Source organism: Bombina bombina, chromosome 6 (assembly GCF_027579735.1).
Source record: "Bombina bombina isolate aBomBom1 chromosome 6, aBomBom1.pri, whole genome shotgun sequence".
Classification (NCBI taxonomy): domain Eukaryota; kingdom Metazoa; phylum Chordata; class Amphibia; order Anura; family Bombinatoridae; genus Bombina; species Bombina bombina.
The window spans coordinates 628,355,674-628,374,187 of NC_069504.1; the positions used below are offsets into that span (position 1 = coordinate 628,355,674).

The 18,514-nt window shown below is 36.9% G+C and overlaps 1 protein-coding gene across 1 annotated transcript in view; it reads left to right on the forward strand.

Moving 5' to 3' along the window:
- AGBL1 (AGBL carboxypeptidase 1) overlaps window positions 1–18,514 on the forward strand; it is a 1,247,389-nt gene that overhangs the window by 740,457 nt on the left and 488,418 nt on the right. Inside the window, exon 21 of the mRNA XM_053717645.1 lies at window positions 6,100–6,276. Coding sequence (XP_053573620.1) covers window positions 6,100–6,276 — 177 coding nt within the window. The remainder of the gene's footprint in view (window positions 1–6,099; window positions 6,277–18,514) is intronic.

Here is an 18,514-nt window from a genome sequence, read left to right on the forward strand (position 1 = left end):
CAATTGTTGCTCCTTTAACAAAGGATACCAAGAGATTTGGTAACAGAAATAAATTGGAAAGCTGTTTAAAACTGTATGTTCTATCTGAATCATGAAAGAAAAAATGTGGGTTTCCTGTCCCTTGTATTAACATATAAAACAAAAAAAGTTTTAATTTAAAAACAATATTCACTCTTTCAACATTTTTTTTTAATTAAATAGTTTTTTGTGTACTGAGTAAATTATCAAAGAAACATTTTCAATTCCATCTATAACTAAATTACATTATTAGCATGCATATTGTAGCTTTTAATCTTTGCAGTATTCATTATGTGGGTCATACTTCAAGATCATAAACTTATAGCTAATAATTTACCCTCCCCTAATTGCAATGTAAATTATCCTTTTATGATACTGTCCTCTATAAACTCATATTTAGATATATAGATAATGAAATTTCTAATATATATTTGTTTCCACTTACATCATATCTCTGTTTAGAATATGTTAGCAGATTTATTACATTTTTTAACTTAGTACGCTAGAATATTTTATGCAGGTTTCATTGTTATAAAAAATGCTGTTGTTTTTTGTGACAATAAATTAAAAGACCACATTGTACTTTATCTTCTATAGATACAAAGTCACATACTTACAAGTACTGTGTGCAAGACTAGCTTCAACTTATTTTGTAGCATATAATAAATTATCTTAACATCTGGTGACTGTGTTTTAAAATTTTTGTTCTTATTTCTATCTTCTCCTTAATGCATTTTCTTTTTAAAGATTTGTTCTGATTAAAGGCCATTTTAAGTTAGTTTATATATCCCTGTCCCACTGAGCTATATATATATATATATATATATATATATATATATATATATATATATATATATATATATATATATATATATATATGTATATTTATATATATATATATATATATATATATATATATATATATATATATATATATATATTATATATGAAAAATAAGAAAGGCACTCTCCGTATATTTAGTATAATAGCTTTACTAAGATGAACGTTTTCGGGTCACCCCCGTCCTTAGACCTTACAAGACAAGTGATATAGTGAACTGTTTAAGCGTTTACCTGGTTGCGATCCTGCCAGAGCCTGTGGCGTCCTCCTAGCACAACTGCGCATGCGCAAGAGTATGTACAGAGGCCCTGGAGGTTCAAAAGAGTCACCAAGTCAAACGAAAAATGTGAAAATAAAAACAACAATTGTAACATAAATTTAAAAGCACAGAACACAAAACCACTGCAATGGTTACTGATAGACAAAAATGTTACTGATGTGGTGTAGACTTAAATGTATTTGGTAGACTTAGATGTTAGACTTAAATGTTGTAAGGTGAATTTAAATGCTGTATCAGGCAGTATATCAAAAGAGTAGCTGCATACAGAGGAGATATCCGGATCTCACATGACACTCATTAGGAGCAGCTAAATCTCTCAATATATACTCATAAGTGAACCCTGGTTGTTACAAAACAAACTAACTCAACCCGCAAATAATTAATACCACTATTGCGGTAACTGGCTACTGTTGCTAAGCAACCATAAACAATAATATGGATTCGATGCTACTAAAATCACACTATTAACAACCTATTATCAGGCCATCTTATACCGCCTATGTAATGAAAAATTAAATCCGGAACCCAAATAAATATTCACTACACGGGTGTTCCAGATCAGCCTGTACCTCACAACACTGACCATGCACCTTGCGTGCTGTCTACCTGACACTCCAATATCTTCAGTCACCCTATAGATACTGAATTACCCAGATAACTACAACATGCCACCAGACTTGAACATAAGTAAGCATGTTCACTCCCTACCAGTACGACACAGTGTACATTCTTATGAACAGTGTACCCTGTCCAATCTATTTAGGTACTGAGTGGTTTACAATAAAAATAAAAATGAATTTGTATAATGTATTATTTATTTAATATATTACTTTATAGTATAGTTAACCAAATCATGAACCAATGAGATACCAAGAGACTAATGTCCAGACATTTGGACCCAAAAGAACAAAAAGTTTGAAAAGTTTAACGTATTGTTCTCTATTGTATCTAATTTAGAACAGTAGTGTGGGTGAAGCGCTGAATCTAATCTCCAAAGCCTCACTGTGAAACTATCCCCTTCCTGGATAGTAACAATTTAAATGACAAATTTATTATAAAACAGTGGGCGCTTAAAGCAGGAGATTCAGTAGATATGCAAAACAAATATAATTACCTCTTTAGAGAATAGATCAAACGTTAATGAATAAATTCAAACCTACTATGGTCTTAAATATATTAAAATATTTAAAATATTTAATTAATAAGCAGATTTAGTATATGAAAAGGTTTATTTGATAAACAGTTAATAATCAAAATCTAAAACAATATACATTCATTCCCAACTATAGTTGTTCTTTCAACCATTCACACACTCCCTAAAACAATAACAATCTAAATATTGATATAAAAAACCAATGAATAAATGCAGGTTGGATTCGTATCGAAACCAGAAGGTGCAATGTATTCCTAGAAAGGACTTAAAAATAATAATGTCTCTTCCTGATAAAAAGTTTATGATAAGAATTTAAGCACAGTACAATTTATGACAAGTCCGCTACAGCAGGGTAAAGTGCCAGGTTTTAGTCTCTTTTAAAATTGATTTTCCCAAATAACAACAGCCGTCGGTCTTTTTTTTCCCCGGCGCTGTATATAATTTGCAAGTGAGTTAGACTTCAATGTTTTACGGAAATCTCTGTTGTTATCCTGTATATTTTGAGGCTATCCGCCTTCTTACCGTGACTCCACTTGTATCTCAGCCGCTCTGCTACAAACAATCGACCGCACACCGGCGGCTTCCAAGACTCCTACGTCACCTGGTTTCCGGAACCTCCAGGTGGTTCAGACTTGCGCAAGTCTATTACGAGGTGTAGGGAGACCTCTAATCCTGGTTCTATTACCGCTCTTCAGTACTTCCAAGTACGTGGTGAAAGATTCTCCTCCAGTCTTCGTCTATCGAATAGACTAATAGCAGAACAGACAACTTTGTGTAATAGCAGGGTGAATCCTCTACGCGTTTCAACCCGTGTGGGTCTTTGTCAACCCACACGGGTTGAAACGCGTAGAGGATTCACCCTGCTATTACACAAAGTTGTCTGTTCTGCTATTAGTCTATTCGATAGACGAAGACTGGAGGAGAATCTTTCACCGCGTACTTGGAAGTACTGAAGAGCGGTAATAGAACCAGGATTAGAGGTCTCCCTACACCTCGTAATAGACTTGCGCAAGTCTGAACCACCTGGAGGTTCCGGAAACCAGGTGACGTAGGAGTCTTGGAAGCCGCCGGTGTGCGGTCGATTGTTTGTAGCAGAGCGGCTGAGATACAAGTGGAGTCACGGTAAGAAGGCGGATAGCCTCAAAATATACAGGATAACAACAGAGATTTCCGTAAAACATTGAAGTCTAACTCACTTGCAAATTATATACAGCGCCGGGGAAAAAAAAGACCGACGGCTGTTGTTATTTGGGAAAATCAATTTTAAAAGAGACTAAAACCTGGCACTTTACCCTGCTGTAGCGGACTTGTCATAAATTGTACTGTGCTTAAATTCTTATCATAAACTTTTTATCAGGAAGAGACATTATTATTTTTAAGTCCTTTCTAGGAATACATTGCACCTTCTGGTTTCGATACGAATCCAACCTGCATTTATTCATTGGTTTTTTATATCAATATTTAGATTGTTATTGTTTTAGGGAGTGTGTGAATGGTTGAAAGAACAACTATAGTTGGGAATGAATGTATATTGTTTTAGATTTTGATTATTAACTGTTTATCAAATAAACCTTTTTATATACTAAATCTGCTTATTAATTAAATATTTTAAATATTTTAATATATTTAAGACCATAGTAGGTTTGAATTTATTCATTAACGTTTGATCTATTCTCTAAAGAGGTAATTATATTTGTTTTGCATATCTACTGAATCTCCTGCTTTAAGCGCCCACTGTTTTATAATAAATTTCTCTATTGTATCACCATATATATATATATATATATATATATATATATATATATACACACACACAGAAATGCATAAATAAATGTAGCTTGGCCTTAAAATTACCTATTATAAATATACTTTTTTTTTTTTAAATCAGTTTATTCATTGTTAAAACATACTGTGTTAAATTACAAGTAGTACAGTATTTAGCTCTTTTGCTTGTGTGCAAACTCCACCAGAAGTAAACGTTTAACATGTGAGGGTTAGCACATATTACAAGTTTAAAGTAAATGGTTTGCATGCAAGCGAGCAAAAGCCAAAGCATGCTACCTTCAGGACTTTACATGTAGTGACTGCACTAACTTCTTCTCACCCTAGACTTTAATGATTAACTTATACCTATCACTTGCTTGCTAACTTGACCACGTTTGATCAAGTGCGCTAACTTGAACATTCCAATGTTCTTCACATAGAATAAAATGTTCTTTTTAATTTAAATATATATATATATATATTTATATATATATATATATATGACTGATTTGTAAAAAAATATATATACCTATATATAGTGTATATATCGAGAACAAAAGAAAGTGGAGGCTGTGGATAGCGCTGAACAGGAATACACTAAATTATATAATATGTGAAGAGCTTATAAAAAACATATGTAATGCTGCTAAGAACCCACAATAGGATATATAATATAAGGAATACAGTAAGACATGGGAGGGGTGTGCACTTCAAACAATGTCTGGTAAAAATAATCACAGTACAGAGCGATTTATAATAAACAATGCACAGTCCATATAGGCTATAAGTATACATAGAAGGAGAGTCCAAATGTAACACCAAAAGCCCAGAAGGTATATCGGGCTGGGTGGATCGAAGAAGCCAAGCAATCACTGGAATTAGCACTGTGAAGACACAACACATATCCACTTAGGGCATTTACTCACAGGAGAGAACCCCAATCAGAATGAGGTAAGTGACAGACATAGATTCGTGCTTGGACTTGGGTAGAAACTCTCCTCCCGGTCTATGACAGGACGTCCCCTTGTATGCAATGTCAGAGGCAGGTCTCGGTCATGGAATATATAGGTAGAAAAGCAAAATGCATAGCAATAATAGTGCAACTCTGTTTAATAATTTGCACCTTTAAAAAGGAAACATACATACACCAGCAGCAGTACAGGTTTACACTCACGTAGAGGACCTCAATGTTATGAGGTAACAAAAGCACCTGTTAATAGTATCCCATCATGGAAGGATAAAAACGATAAGAAACCTTCACTTGATTAGAAGGTAAAGTCTGCAAAATGTCTTCGGTCTGGTCAGCGTATTAAGGTTCGGTAACTGACTGTTAAATTAAGCCTGACACATTTCGAACATTGGAATGTAAAATATATACATGATATAACACACTAAAATACTTTATTTAATATTGATACTGAATACAAATATTTAATGTTTTCAGATATTTGAGTGGAAAGGGCTCCAAAGTGTATCTATATGTATATACAGTATGTATAAATAAAAGTTTATATATATGTATATATCTATGTATATACATATATAATACACACATATATATATACATATATATATATATATATATATATATATATATATAGATAGATAGATAGATAGATAGATAGATAGATAGATAGATATACATAAATGCACATATATATATATGCATACATACACATATTTAGACATGTATGTGTGTGGGTGGGTGTATGTATATAACACTTTCCAGTCAAACACCTTGTCATATACTCCATATTGAACCCTTAGAACGTTTTTTAAAAAAAATATTTATGTGAATAATTTTTATCAGATAGTTTTTATATGATTGCAACTGTTTATTTTAACATAATTATGTTATGTTTGTTAAAATGTGATTGTGCTTGTGCATTTGCACTTACTTTTAACTTGTAATATGAGCACTAGTTAGCGCATGCACATTTCTATATTGCGTGGCCTATTATTAGCGTGCCACTTGTATTCTAGCCCATTATATTGCTTATTTTCGATTTCTTGTCTTCTTAACATTAGTAATTTTACATTTCAGGCCTTACCCAAAATCCTTAATAAAATTGCCCCAGCATTCTCAATGGCCAACTGTAGTTTTGTAGTGGAAAAAGCAAGAGAATCAACAGCTCGTGTTGTGGTATGGAGAGAGATTGGTGTTTTGAGAAGCTATACAATGGAGAGTACTTATTGCGGCTTCAATCAAGGCTCATACAAGGTAGGAAATGTAATCTACTAGTCAATGAAATGATAGCTGTTATTCTTCATTCTAATTCTAGTGAAATGAGTAATTATTATTTCTTGGTTTAAACATTTGAGGTGTAAAGTGTCACTTCTAGAAGCCAGAATTATAGTAATTTTGTAGTGTTACGTTTTCTGTACTTTTTATGACACCTATATAATAATTATGTTCATGTGAATTGAGTATTTAATGGAAATATTAGATCAGTGGTGCACAAATTAATAGCACATTTGGCATAGGTCCACCTTAGATTATACCCACATGTATGCTAGAAATAATGCCTCAAAATTAAAGTGTATTATAGTCACATTTAGAGCTAAAAATTACATAGACAATTAGTTATTTTTAATTCATTAATGTAACTGTAAATTATGTACAAAGTTAATTTAAATACCCATGAGAGTTACCTAATTAGAAGTATGAAACTGCTGTTTCAGTAGCAAATGACTGCTAATGAACCCTTTGGGATGTGGTTTGGATAGTCTTGCATTAGATTGACTACACCGCTTTGAAAAGCGAAATACTGTGAGATAAAGCTCGAAATCCTAAAATGCATATTAGATTGTTTTATTACAACCCTAAGTAAAAAATCCCACAAAGTAGAAAATGTATGGGCTCTCATTGAAGCCCGAATATTTTGATTGATTATTTAACAGATAGTGTAATGTATGGAGCATTGCAGTATACACCTATTCAATATTAACTTTACATTACTTTTACTATGAATTAGTGTCATTGTGTATCCCTACTAATATATATCCCAAGCAATGGAATTTGATGTTTTTTTTACAAATACATTATATTATTACCACTGTTACTCTCATGTCTTTTTTTTTTCCACAAAAGGACAGTAGAAGCTATCAATAGGTGATTAACATAACTATTCAACATCTACTCACTGATTTTATTCATATTAAATAATCAGTAAACAATTGCATATACTGTATGCATTGTTTGTTTCCTCGATGCCAATTTGTTCTATTGTATTGTATTGTACACACTGTACGTAATAAATAAGTATATAACTGAATTATTACGAAAATGCTTTCATACCTCATTGAAATGGTGAACATTAGTGTGCTATTCATTAAAAAGATTTCTGGAATCATTCCTGTTGCTATATCTACCAGTATGCAGAATGAATTGAATTATTTTAAGTTGTATGCTTACTATTTATGTGTTGCATGTGTGTGTTTAACCAGAAAACTGTCATTATCGATGTTTCACCACTACCTCTATGTAAGGAAAACTAAGAATAATTTTACAGACAGTTCATCTGTAAAGAAAAAGCTTTGTGGCTTCCCATAGAAAAAATGGGAAGCATAGTTTATTTCACACTCTTGATAATAGGGGGTTTGGCTATTTTTTCACAATGATTTTTATTTTTTTATTTTATTGAGGTTTTTAGCAAAAATTACATTACAAATACACAGCTAGGCTATGAGTTTTGTGTTTTGAATCAAAAAGCATTGTTATGGCCCATAACACTTCATTTTCCCTAACACCGCTATTACAAGTCTTGTCAGTATAGGTGTACCGCACACCTTTTAGCCAGTCACGCAACATCAGTACCGCACTTTTAAAAAAGTCCTTTTTCAATGGGACTCCCATAGCACCGGTATTACGAGTTTGCCTGGGAGGCCAAAAAGTGAGCGGTACACTCTATAACCACAAGATCCGTACCACCATCTAAAGTCAGCAGTTATGAGTTTTACGTTACAAAGCTGTACCATAAAACATAACTAAAGTGTTAAAAAGTACACTAACACCCATAAACTACCTATTAATCCCTAAACCGAGGCCCTCCCGCATCGCAATCACTATAATAAAGTTATTAACCCCTAATCTACTGCTCCGGACATCGCCGCCACTATTAAAATGAGCATTGATCCCACTCAGGGAAGGAGAAAAGCGAGTCCCAATCGACTGTAAATCCCTCCAGGGATTATCTGCTTTGCCGCCGCTTGTGTTCTCCTTATAAGTAGTCTCTGTATTTAGGAGCCGTCCGTAGCTCCGCCCCCAAGGTGGACAATTGTATGGGCATTGCCCTTAAAAGGGCATTTTTTCTCTTTTACATGCCCAGACCCTAAACTAAAAATAAAACCCACCCAAAAAACCTTTAAAAAAAACCTAACACTAACCCCTGACGATCCACTTACAGTTCTTGAAGTCCCGCTTGAAGGATCCATCCACCCGGCGAAGACCTCATCCATGCGGCAAGAAGTCTTCATCCAGACGGCCTCTTCCATCTTCATCCAGCCAGTGAAGTCCTCATCCAGGTGGCAAGTCTTCATCCAGATGGCATCTTCTATCTTCATCCATGCGGTGCGGAGCGGGTCTATCCTGAAGACATCCGGCATGAACATCCACTTCATACGGTCGCCATCGTAAACTGGAACTTCAATGCAAGTGACGTCATCCAAGATGGCGTCCCTTGCATTCCTATTGACTGAAAGATTTCAATCAGCCAATAGGATTAGAGCTGCTAAAATCCTGTTGACTGTTCCAATCAGTCAATAATATTAGAGCTGCTAATATCCTATTGACTGTTCCAATCAGCCAATAGGATTGAGCTCTTATCCTATTGGCTGATTGGAACAGCCAATAGAATTTTCTCAGCTCTAAGTCCTCCATAATGTTATACAGGGAGTGCAGAATTATTAGGCAAGTTGTATTTTTGAGGATTAATTTTATTATTGAACAACAACCATGTTCTCAATGAACCCAAAAAACTCATTAATATCAAAGCTGAATAGTTTTGGAAGTAGTTTTTAGTTTGTTTTTAGTTATAGCTATTTTAGGGGGATATCTGTGTGTGCAGGTGACTATTACTGTGCATAATTATTAGGCAACTTAACAAAAAACAAATATATACCCATTTCAATTATTTATTTTTACCAGTGAAACCAATATAACATTTCTGACATTCAAAAACAAAACAAAAACAAATCAGTGACCAATATAGCCACCTTTCTTTGCAAGGACACTCAAAAGCCTGCCATCCATGGGTTATGTCAGTGTTTTGATCTGTTCACCATCAACATTGCGTGCAGCAGCAACCACAGCCTCCCAGACACTGTTCAGAGAGTTGTACTGTTTTCTCTCCTTGTAAATCTCACATTTGATGATGGACCACAGGTTCTCAATGGGGTTCAGATCAGGTGAACAAGGAGGCCATGTCATTAGATTTTCTTTTTTTATACCCTTTCTTGCCAGCCACGCTGTGGAGTACTTGGACGCGTGTGATGGAGCATTGTCCTGCATGAAAATCATGTTTTTCTTGAAGGATGCAGACTTCTTCCTGTACCACTGCTTGAAGAAGGTGTCTTCCAGAAACTGGCAGTAGGACTGGGAGTTGAGCTTGACTCCATCCTCAACCCGAAAAGGCCCCACAAGCTCATCTTTGATGATACCAGCCCAAACCAGTACTTCACCTCCGCCTTGCTGGCGTCTGAGTCGGACTGGAGCTCTCTGCCCTTTACCAATCCAGCCACGGGCCCATCCATCTGGCCCATCAAGACTCACTCTCATTTCATCAGTCCATAAAACCTTAGAAAAATCAGTCTTGAGATATTTCTTGGCCCAGTCTTGACGTTTCAGCTTGTGTGTCTTGTTCAGTGGTGGTCGTCTTTCAGCCTTTCTTACCTTGGCCATGTCTCTGAGTATTGCACACCTTGTGCTTTTGGGCACTCCAGTGATGTTGCAGCTCTGAAATATGGCCAAACTGGTGGCAAGTGGCATCTTGGCAGCTGCACGCTTGACTTTTCTCAGTTCATGGGCAGTTATTTTGCGCCTTGGTTTTTCCACACACTTCTTGCGACCCTGTTGACTATTTTGAATGAAACGCTTGATTGTTCGATGATCACGCTTCAGAAGCTTTGCAATTTTAAGAGTGCTGCATCCCTCTGCAAGATATCTCACTATTTTTTACTTTTCTGAGCCTGTCAAGTCCTTCTTTTGACCCATTTTGCCAAAGGAAAGGAAGTTGCCTAATAATTATGCACACCTGATATAGGGTGTTGATGTCATTAGACCACACCCCTTCTCATTACAGAGATGCACATCACCTAATATGCTTAATTGGTAGTAGGCTTTCGAGCCTATACAGCTTGGAGTAAGACAACATGCATAAAGAGGATGATGTGGTCAAAATACTCATTTGCCTAATAATTCTGCACTCCCTGTATATAGGTAAAACAGTCCCACAGCTGCTATAATACCCGGGATACCGGGGGGGGTGTCGAGGAAACTGTAGTAGGCCGCCGCCTAAGGGATCGACGGTCCGGTTCGGTGCCCCAGGATCATGCAAATAGCAAAAAAGGTAACCTTTAGTCCCCTGAGTATAGGACACTGTCTAAGCTATTTATGTTAGTGCTTTGCTGTCAGATGCCTACACAAGTTGGCGGATTAAGCAGGATTCACTCAGAGCTTCTAAAAGTGTGGCTATTCACCACCATTCCCCGGAAACGCCTTTTCACAATGATTGTATTGGTTTTATGTGATTATTGATACTGGGAGAGTTGCTCGTGTCTACTAGCTCATTCACAATAATAGGGTAAAACCTAGTCCAATTTGTCTTAACATCAAGAAGTCTAGTGCCTGCTGATGATAATAGTTTTAACAGACATAATCTATGAATTTTCAGGTATTCTATGTTATGAATGTTAAAAGTGCTTGATTTCAATTAGCCAATGATGCTCAGTTATTTGGAACAGAAACACATTTTGGAAGAGCAAAACATATATATATTGTTAACCACTGGTTATAATTACTAGATTTGTTTAGTAAAAAAATCACTCAATGTTTTAATACATATTCCATAGTTTTCTGCTACTTTGAAACATATATTTTGATAGCAGCTATGAATCAAAACACCCATCAGGCTCCATTTATTAAGTAGTATAGGCTGCTTAAAGGCTCAGAGACGACTAAGATAAATCACCCACTAAAAAAGTTCAGAGAAGGCCCACAAAGCTAATAAGGGGAATGGAGAATTTAAGCTATGACAAGAGGTTAGCCAAACTGGTTCTGTTTTCTCTAGATAAAAAGGTGCTTGAGAGGTGACATGATTACTTTATATACATATATTCAAGGCCCATATATGGAGATGGCAGAGGCTCTGTTTATTCCAAGAAAATTGTTTGTGACAAGAGGTCACAATTTAAGCCTGGTGGAAAGGAGATTTAATCTCCTGAAACTGAAAGGTTTTTTTACTGTAGGAGCAATAAAATTGTGGAACTCATTGCCAAAGGAGGTAGTGAATGTCAATACCTTAGATGCATGTAAAAATGGTTTGGATACATTTCTGGCTAGAAACAGATTTTTTGTAAGTATATTAGAATTGTATAGGTTGAACTCAATGGACTTCGTTCTTGTTTTCAACCTCATCTACTATGTTACTATGTTACTAATTCATTTGTTGAGGGTTATTGACTCTTGTTCTTGATAAATAGGTCAAGCAAGAGTATAGAGCAGCACTGCATAAGAACTTCTGTGTGCAATAATATATGCAGGAAGTGGACAAACATCGCCCGCTGCCTGCTTACTGTGCACATGTGTAGGCAGGTTACCTGGATGGGAACATTATCTTCCCATCAAATGATTAATGTTGCCTATTAAGTCTGTCCATACGTTTTACAATAAATTATGATAAACTTAAATTCAGACATTATTATTATTATTATTATTATTATTATTATTATCAGGTATTTGAAGAGCACCAAATATTGTTTTCCATCTGAAAAGAACTCTTGAAAGAATTTTCCAAATGTTTTAATATGTTACTGTGCACCTGAGGGAGCATTTGTACATTTTATTATGAGAAACCATTCACAATTATAAATATCATAAACTGGGATTGAATGTGTAAAGCTGAATGTTCATTTATTCCTGCTGATAGTCATATGAAAAAAGTATTCATTTTTACATACTAATTGTTATATGCTGTAAATGCAAAGCAGGACCAAAATCATTAACATGATGCGCATAAAGATTATTTTTTTCACAGCAGCATTCATCCTTGCAGCTGTATTTATACAGCCTCTGTTTCATCAGGACAGGCTTCATTAAAGCTGCACACAGCACAGAACAGATGGTTCTGCTACTTACAATATTGTATCATATAGCTGTTTTCATTAAATGCAAACTAAATATGCTGTAAGTCCACATCCTTTCAACTTAGGTGCTAATTACTGACAATAAATATGCAACACAAACCTCCACTGCTATGTGGTTATTTCAAAAGTTTCAGACAATAGAGTTCACCATATAAAAAAAAACAAGTTTAATGAAGCCACAACAATTATTTTCAGTTGTAGAAAATATTTTAATTTACTGTTCTAGTCTCCTAAAATACAGCTTACTAAAAGGCTCTACATATATGTTTGCATTGTGTAATTAATGAAAAGTCTTCTCCATCCTCTTCGATGGCATTAGTTTCTACAATATGTTATGCAGTAGATTCACTATGGCAAGATTTAGTGAGCAGCTGCATAAAATTACATGTAATAAATAGGGGCTTACAATGCTGGAGAGATTCACAAATATTTTTTTATTGAATTACATTTTATTTTTTTTAAATATCTTTTATTAATAACTATTCAGAAATACAATATTATGTAACAAGACCATTTGGTGTTTAGTGTATAATAGGTATAAAGAGTTATTTGATTTGATTTTGATATAATCTTACAAATAAATGGCACCCTTCTGTACATCATCTTTAATTCTTTTATGCACCCCTGACTCAATCACTTTTAATGAAATAATTTTTTTAATTTTTTATTTATTTGTGTTTATTTATGTTGGTGCCCTATGCCACTACTTGAAGACCACTATCAAACTGAAATGAGAAAACACTGAATGAATTGTTAACTATGATTCATGCCGAGGGAAAGCACTATACTGTAATGTATCTGCCTTTCATTAACATGAAAAAATGTAGGATATGCCCCTTAGCAAAATATTTAGGTCTCAAGGTAAGATGTAAATTTACACAATCCTGTGAAGGACCTTGTAGCACTAATGGGTTTTTCTTTCTTAAAGTGATGATGGTCCACAGTCCTCCATAACATATGGGATATATTTCCTGCCACTAGGAATAGGTCAAGAACCTATACAAGAGCTTTAAAAACCTGTGACCTCACATCTTTCTCTAGTTTTGTTCTTGGCCTTGTAGGAGATGGTTGAGAAAATAGGTTGTTCTAGCTACTTGCTTATTGATTACAAATTGGGAGCTCAGACCTATGTGAGACCCTGGGAGTATCATTTATAAAAAAGAAAGAAAATACTCTTCACTGCAGCTGAATGATTCAGGGACACAGGAATACCCTGTTATGTGCATAACATTTCTTTAATGGGACTTCAGCCATAACTACTCTCAGGTGTGGTGGGGACTCGTCTCTAGCCTCTTCCTATGGGACTCCAGTATTTCCTACTGCTATCCTCTGCGGTAATCAATACCTGCACTGGATGGGCCCTCTACTGGATACTGCTGCAACTGCATTGACATAGATGATGTCATGAGATGCAGGACACAGTATAGAAGGTACAACGCTATTTTATTGCAGAGCATGGAAGTATACATCTGGTACAATACATCTCACTTAATAATTTCGCTTTTCAAAGGACAAACCATACATTTTTTTTCATTTGAATACAACAAATAACAAGGTATACAAGAAGCATACAACAACAGTTTTGTATAGTGTATAACAAATAGCAAGTTAAAGAAAATATCTGTATAAACAAGATGAATTACATCCTGACTTGAACATCTGGGTAGACTACCCTAGTCCACAGTGACCATGGGATTATTCTGCCCATACTTCCGGTCTCTGATCCAACTAGTTCTAATCCTGATATCGGGCCAGAAGTTTCACCACTCTTCCACTTGATGTAACTCTACATGAACTGTCCTCTGATACAAAAGAAGGTGATTGAGAGTCTGCTGGAGGCAAAGACATATCCCCGCTTTGATCTTGCTGAGGGGAAGGCACCCCTCTTAAAACAGGGGATCTCACCGGCGGTGGTACTGAGGCATCCAGTTCCAAACTCTCAGGCACAGGCTAAGTATGTTTTTGATTTCGACGTGTGACTGTCCCTCCATCAGTAAGGACTACATAAGACCTTGGTTATGGAGAGTGTCCAATTACCGTAGCAGGCGTCTTCCATTTCTTCTCATCATCCAGTTTAATTTTGACACTTTGCCCCGCATTCAGCTCCTGCAAGGGCCTCACAGAGTGTCTCCTGTCGTAGAAGAATCAATAGCCCCTTTTTACCTCTTTATCCCTCCTAAGGACCTCGTCCCGAGGAATAGAGCTAATTGGCTGGAAGACACCCACAGGGGGTAATGTGGTGCTAATCTGGCGTCCTAGCATCAGCTGTGCCGGGTTAAACCATGTGGCTTGAATGGGAGTCGCCCTATAGGACAAGAGGGCCAGGTACGGCTCATATTGCTTCAAAATGAACTTTGTTGTTTGAACTGCCCTTTCAGCCATTCCATTGGCCTGCGGGTAATGTGGACTTGACGTGGAATGTACAAAATCATATTCTCTGCTGAAAGAACTGAACTCTGTGGAAGCAAACTGCATTCCGTTATCACTCACCAACTCCATTGGTTTGCCCCACCGGGCGAACAAGCTCTTGAGACGAGTGATAATGGCTTGACTTGTGATTTAATTCAAGGGTGCAATCTCCAAATACCTGGAATAGTAGTCACTCACGACTAGGTACTTTTTCCCGTGCAGTTCGCACAAATCAGCAGCTATTTTCTGCCACGGGCCTGCAGGCAGCGGAGTAGAAATCAAGGGCCCCCTTCTCTGAGTAGGCCAGCGTTCCCGGCAAAAGGCACATTTTGACACATGGCTTGCAATGTCGGAACTGATCCCAGGCCACCATACTGCTGTGGCCATCATGAATCCTGTTTAACATCTCCTGCCGCATACTAACAGGAATAACAATGTGGTCCTGGAACAGCACCAACCCATCCAGCTCCGTGAGATGCAACCTGACTGGTAAGAACTTAAAGACATCCAGGCTGCCTGACTCTTGGGCCAACCTTCTTTTATGTACTTTAAAACCTCTTGAAGGTCTGTATCTAAATATGTCTCTTTTCTTATTTGTTCTAGCTTCCCTGAAGAAATGGATTTGGAAGCCAGAACTGAATCTACATACACCTTCACATCTGATTCCGTTGAAGATTCTTCAGCAGCAGCCAGCTTGAGCCTGGAAAGTGTATCTGCTACAACAAGTTGTTTCCCCGTCAGTCTCCAGACTAAATTTCTCTAAACCCACTAGGTAACTCTGAAAGCGCTCACATGCCCAAACTGCAGGCAGACACTCTTTCTCAATTTGGGCGTATTTCGACTCAGCAGCCGTCAGTGTACGGGAACAGTAGGCGATGAGCTGTAGTTTTTTCTCATTCAACTGCAGGAGGACAGCCCCTAACCCATAACTGCTTGCATCAGCATAACCACAGTCTTTTTGAAAGGGTCGTAGAACCCCAGCACTGGGGCAGACCCCAGCAGGGACTTGACCTGCATAAAAGATTCTTCCTGTGAAGATCACCAGACCCAGGCAACATCTTTCTTTAGCAACTCTGTGATAGGGTGTAGTATTGTGGATAAATCTGGAAGGAACCTGCCCACATAATTTACAAGGCCCAATATTTGTCTCAGCTCATGTTCTTCAGAAGAACTTTTCATCTGTTAAATAGCACAAATTTTCTCGATGATATGCCCAAAATAACATAACTCAGCTTTCTTAAAATGGCATTTCTCTTTATTTAACATCAGCCCGGACTCTTTAATAGTCTGCAGTACACAGCTCAATTGCTGATCATGTTCCTCCAATGTAGACCCATACACCAAGATGTCGTCCATGACGACTGCTATGCCCATGTGGTTTCTTAGGAGATAACGCATTTATCTTTGAGAGATTTCAGGAGCAGAGGATATCCCGAAGGGGAGTCTGCAGAAGCAAAACCGACCTACCGGTGTAATGAAGGTAGTCAGTTTGCGGCACATTGGATCTAGAGGTATTTGCCAGAAGCCTCTAGAAGCATCCAATGTAGAGAAGAACTTAACCCCAGCCAATTTCGGAGCTATGTCTTCAAGTGTCGGCATGAACATATCTCTCTTCACCGCCTCATTCAGCCTTTTCAAGTCTACGCAGATGCGTACCTTCCCATTTTTCTTCACAACAGGCACAATGGGGGCACACCAGTCAGTTGCTTCAACAACCTCTTCAATAACTCCCATATTCTTCATATGCAGAAGCTCCTTTTCCACTTGAGTCATGAGCAGGAACGGAATTCTATGGGGAGTGATAATGCTGTATGGGACTGCGTCACCTTTAAGTGATATACGGACTGATTCAGTAGGCCCAATTCACCAAACATATCTTCTGAGATCTCATTCACTCTGGCTACTAGGCCCAAACCACAGGCTGCTTTTCTGCTCAATAAGTTGTTAACGCACTGACCTCTAATCACATGCACCCACATGATGAATTTCCTTTGCTTGTACTCGCAGCTGGCAAGAAATTTCCCCGCACAATCAATGTGGTTACCAGGACTATGGACTTTTGTTGTAACTTTTTTATGAATGCTTTTTATGAATGCTGCAAGGGACATTACAGTGATGTCTGCTCCTGTTTGGAACAGCCAATAGAATGCAAGCTCATTCCTATTGGCTGATTGGATCAGCCAATAGGATTGAAGCTCAATCCTATTGGCTGATTGCATCAGCCAATAGTATTTTTTTTACCCTTTATTTCCGATTGGCTGATAGAATTGGCTGATTTTTTTTACCCTTTATTTCCGATTGGCCAATCAGAATTCAAGGGACGCCATCTTGGATATCGTCATTTAAAGGAAACTTCATTCTTCAATAGCCAGCGAAAGAAGAGGATGCCCCCGCGCCGGATGTCTTGAAGATGGAGCCGCGTCAGAAGGATGAAGATAGAAGATGTCGTCTGGATGAAGACTTCTGCCCACCTGGAGGACGAATTCTTGCCGCTTGGATGAAGACTTCTCCCGGCTTTGTTGAGGATTTCTGCCAGCTTGGATGAAGACTTCTCCCGGCTGGATGAGGATGGATGTCCGGTCTTCAAAAACTGTAAGTGGATCTTCGGGGGTTAGGTTTTATAAGGGTTTATTGGGCGCGTTTAATTTTTAGATTAGGGACTTTGGGCAACGAAAAAGAGCTAAATGCTCTTTTAAGGGCAATGCCCATCCAAATGACCTTTTCAGGGCAATGGGGAGCTTAGGTTTTTTAGATAGGATTTTATTTGGGGGATTTGGTTGTGTGGGTGGTGGGTTTTACTGTTGGGGGGTGTTTGTATTTTTTTTTACAGGTAAAAGAGCTGATTTCTTTGGGGCAATGCCCCACAAAAGGCCCTTTTAAGGGCTATTGGCATTTTAGTGTAGGCTAGGGTTTTTTTTTATTTTGGGGGGGCTTTTTTATTTTGATAGGGCTATTAGATTAGGTGTAATTAGTTTAAATATTTATTTTGTGTAATTTAGCGTTTATTGTTTTTTTTTGTAATTTAGTTAATTTTATTTAATTAATGTAATTTATTTAATTTTAGTGTAATGTTAGTTGTTAGTGTAACTCAGGTTTGGTTTTATTTTACAGGTAAATTTGTATTTATTTTAAGTAGGTAATTAGTAAATAGTTAATAACTATTTACTAACTAGTCTACCTAGTTAAAATAAATAAAAACTTAGCTGTGAAATAAAAATAAAACCTAAGATAGCTACAATGTAACTATTGGTTATATTTTAGCTAGCTTAGGGTTTATTTTACAGGTAAGTATTTAGTTTTAAAAAGGAATTATTTAGGTAATGATAATAATTTATATTTAGATTTATTTTAGTTATATTAAAGTTAGGGGTATTAGGGTTAGGGTTAGACTTATGGTTAGGTTTAGGGGTTAATATATTTATTTAGTGTTGGTGATGTGGGAGGCCAGAGGTTTAGGGGTTAATAAATTTTGTATAGTGGCGGCTACATTGGGGTAGCAGATTAGGGGTTACTAGGATTGAGCTCTCATTCTATTGGCTGTTTGGAACAGCCAATAGAATGCAAGCTCAATCCTATTGGCTGATTGGATCATCCAATAGGATTGAAGCAATAGGATTGGCAATGTCGGGGACGGCATATTAGGCGTTAATAAGTGTAGGTAGGTGGCGGAGATGTCAGGGGCGGCAGAT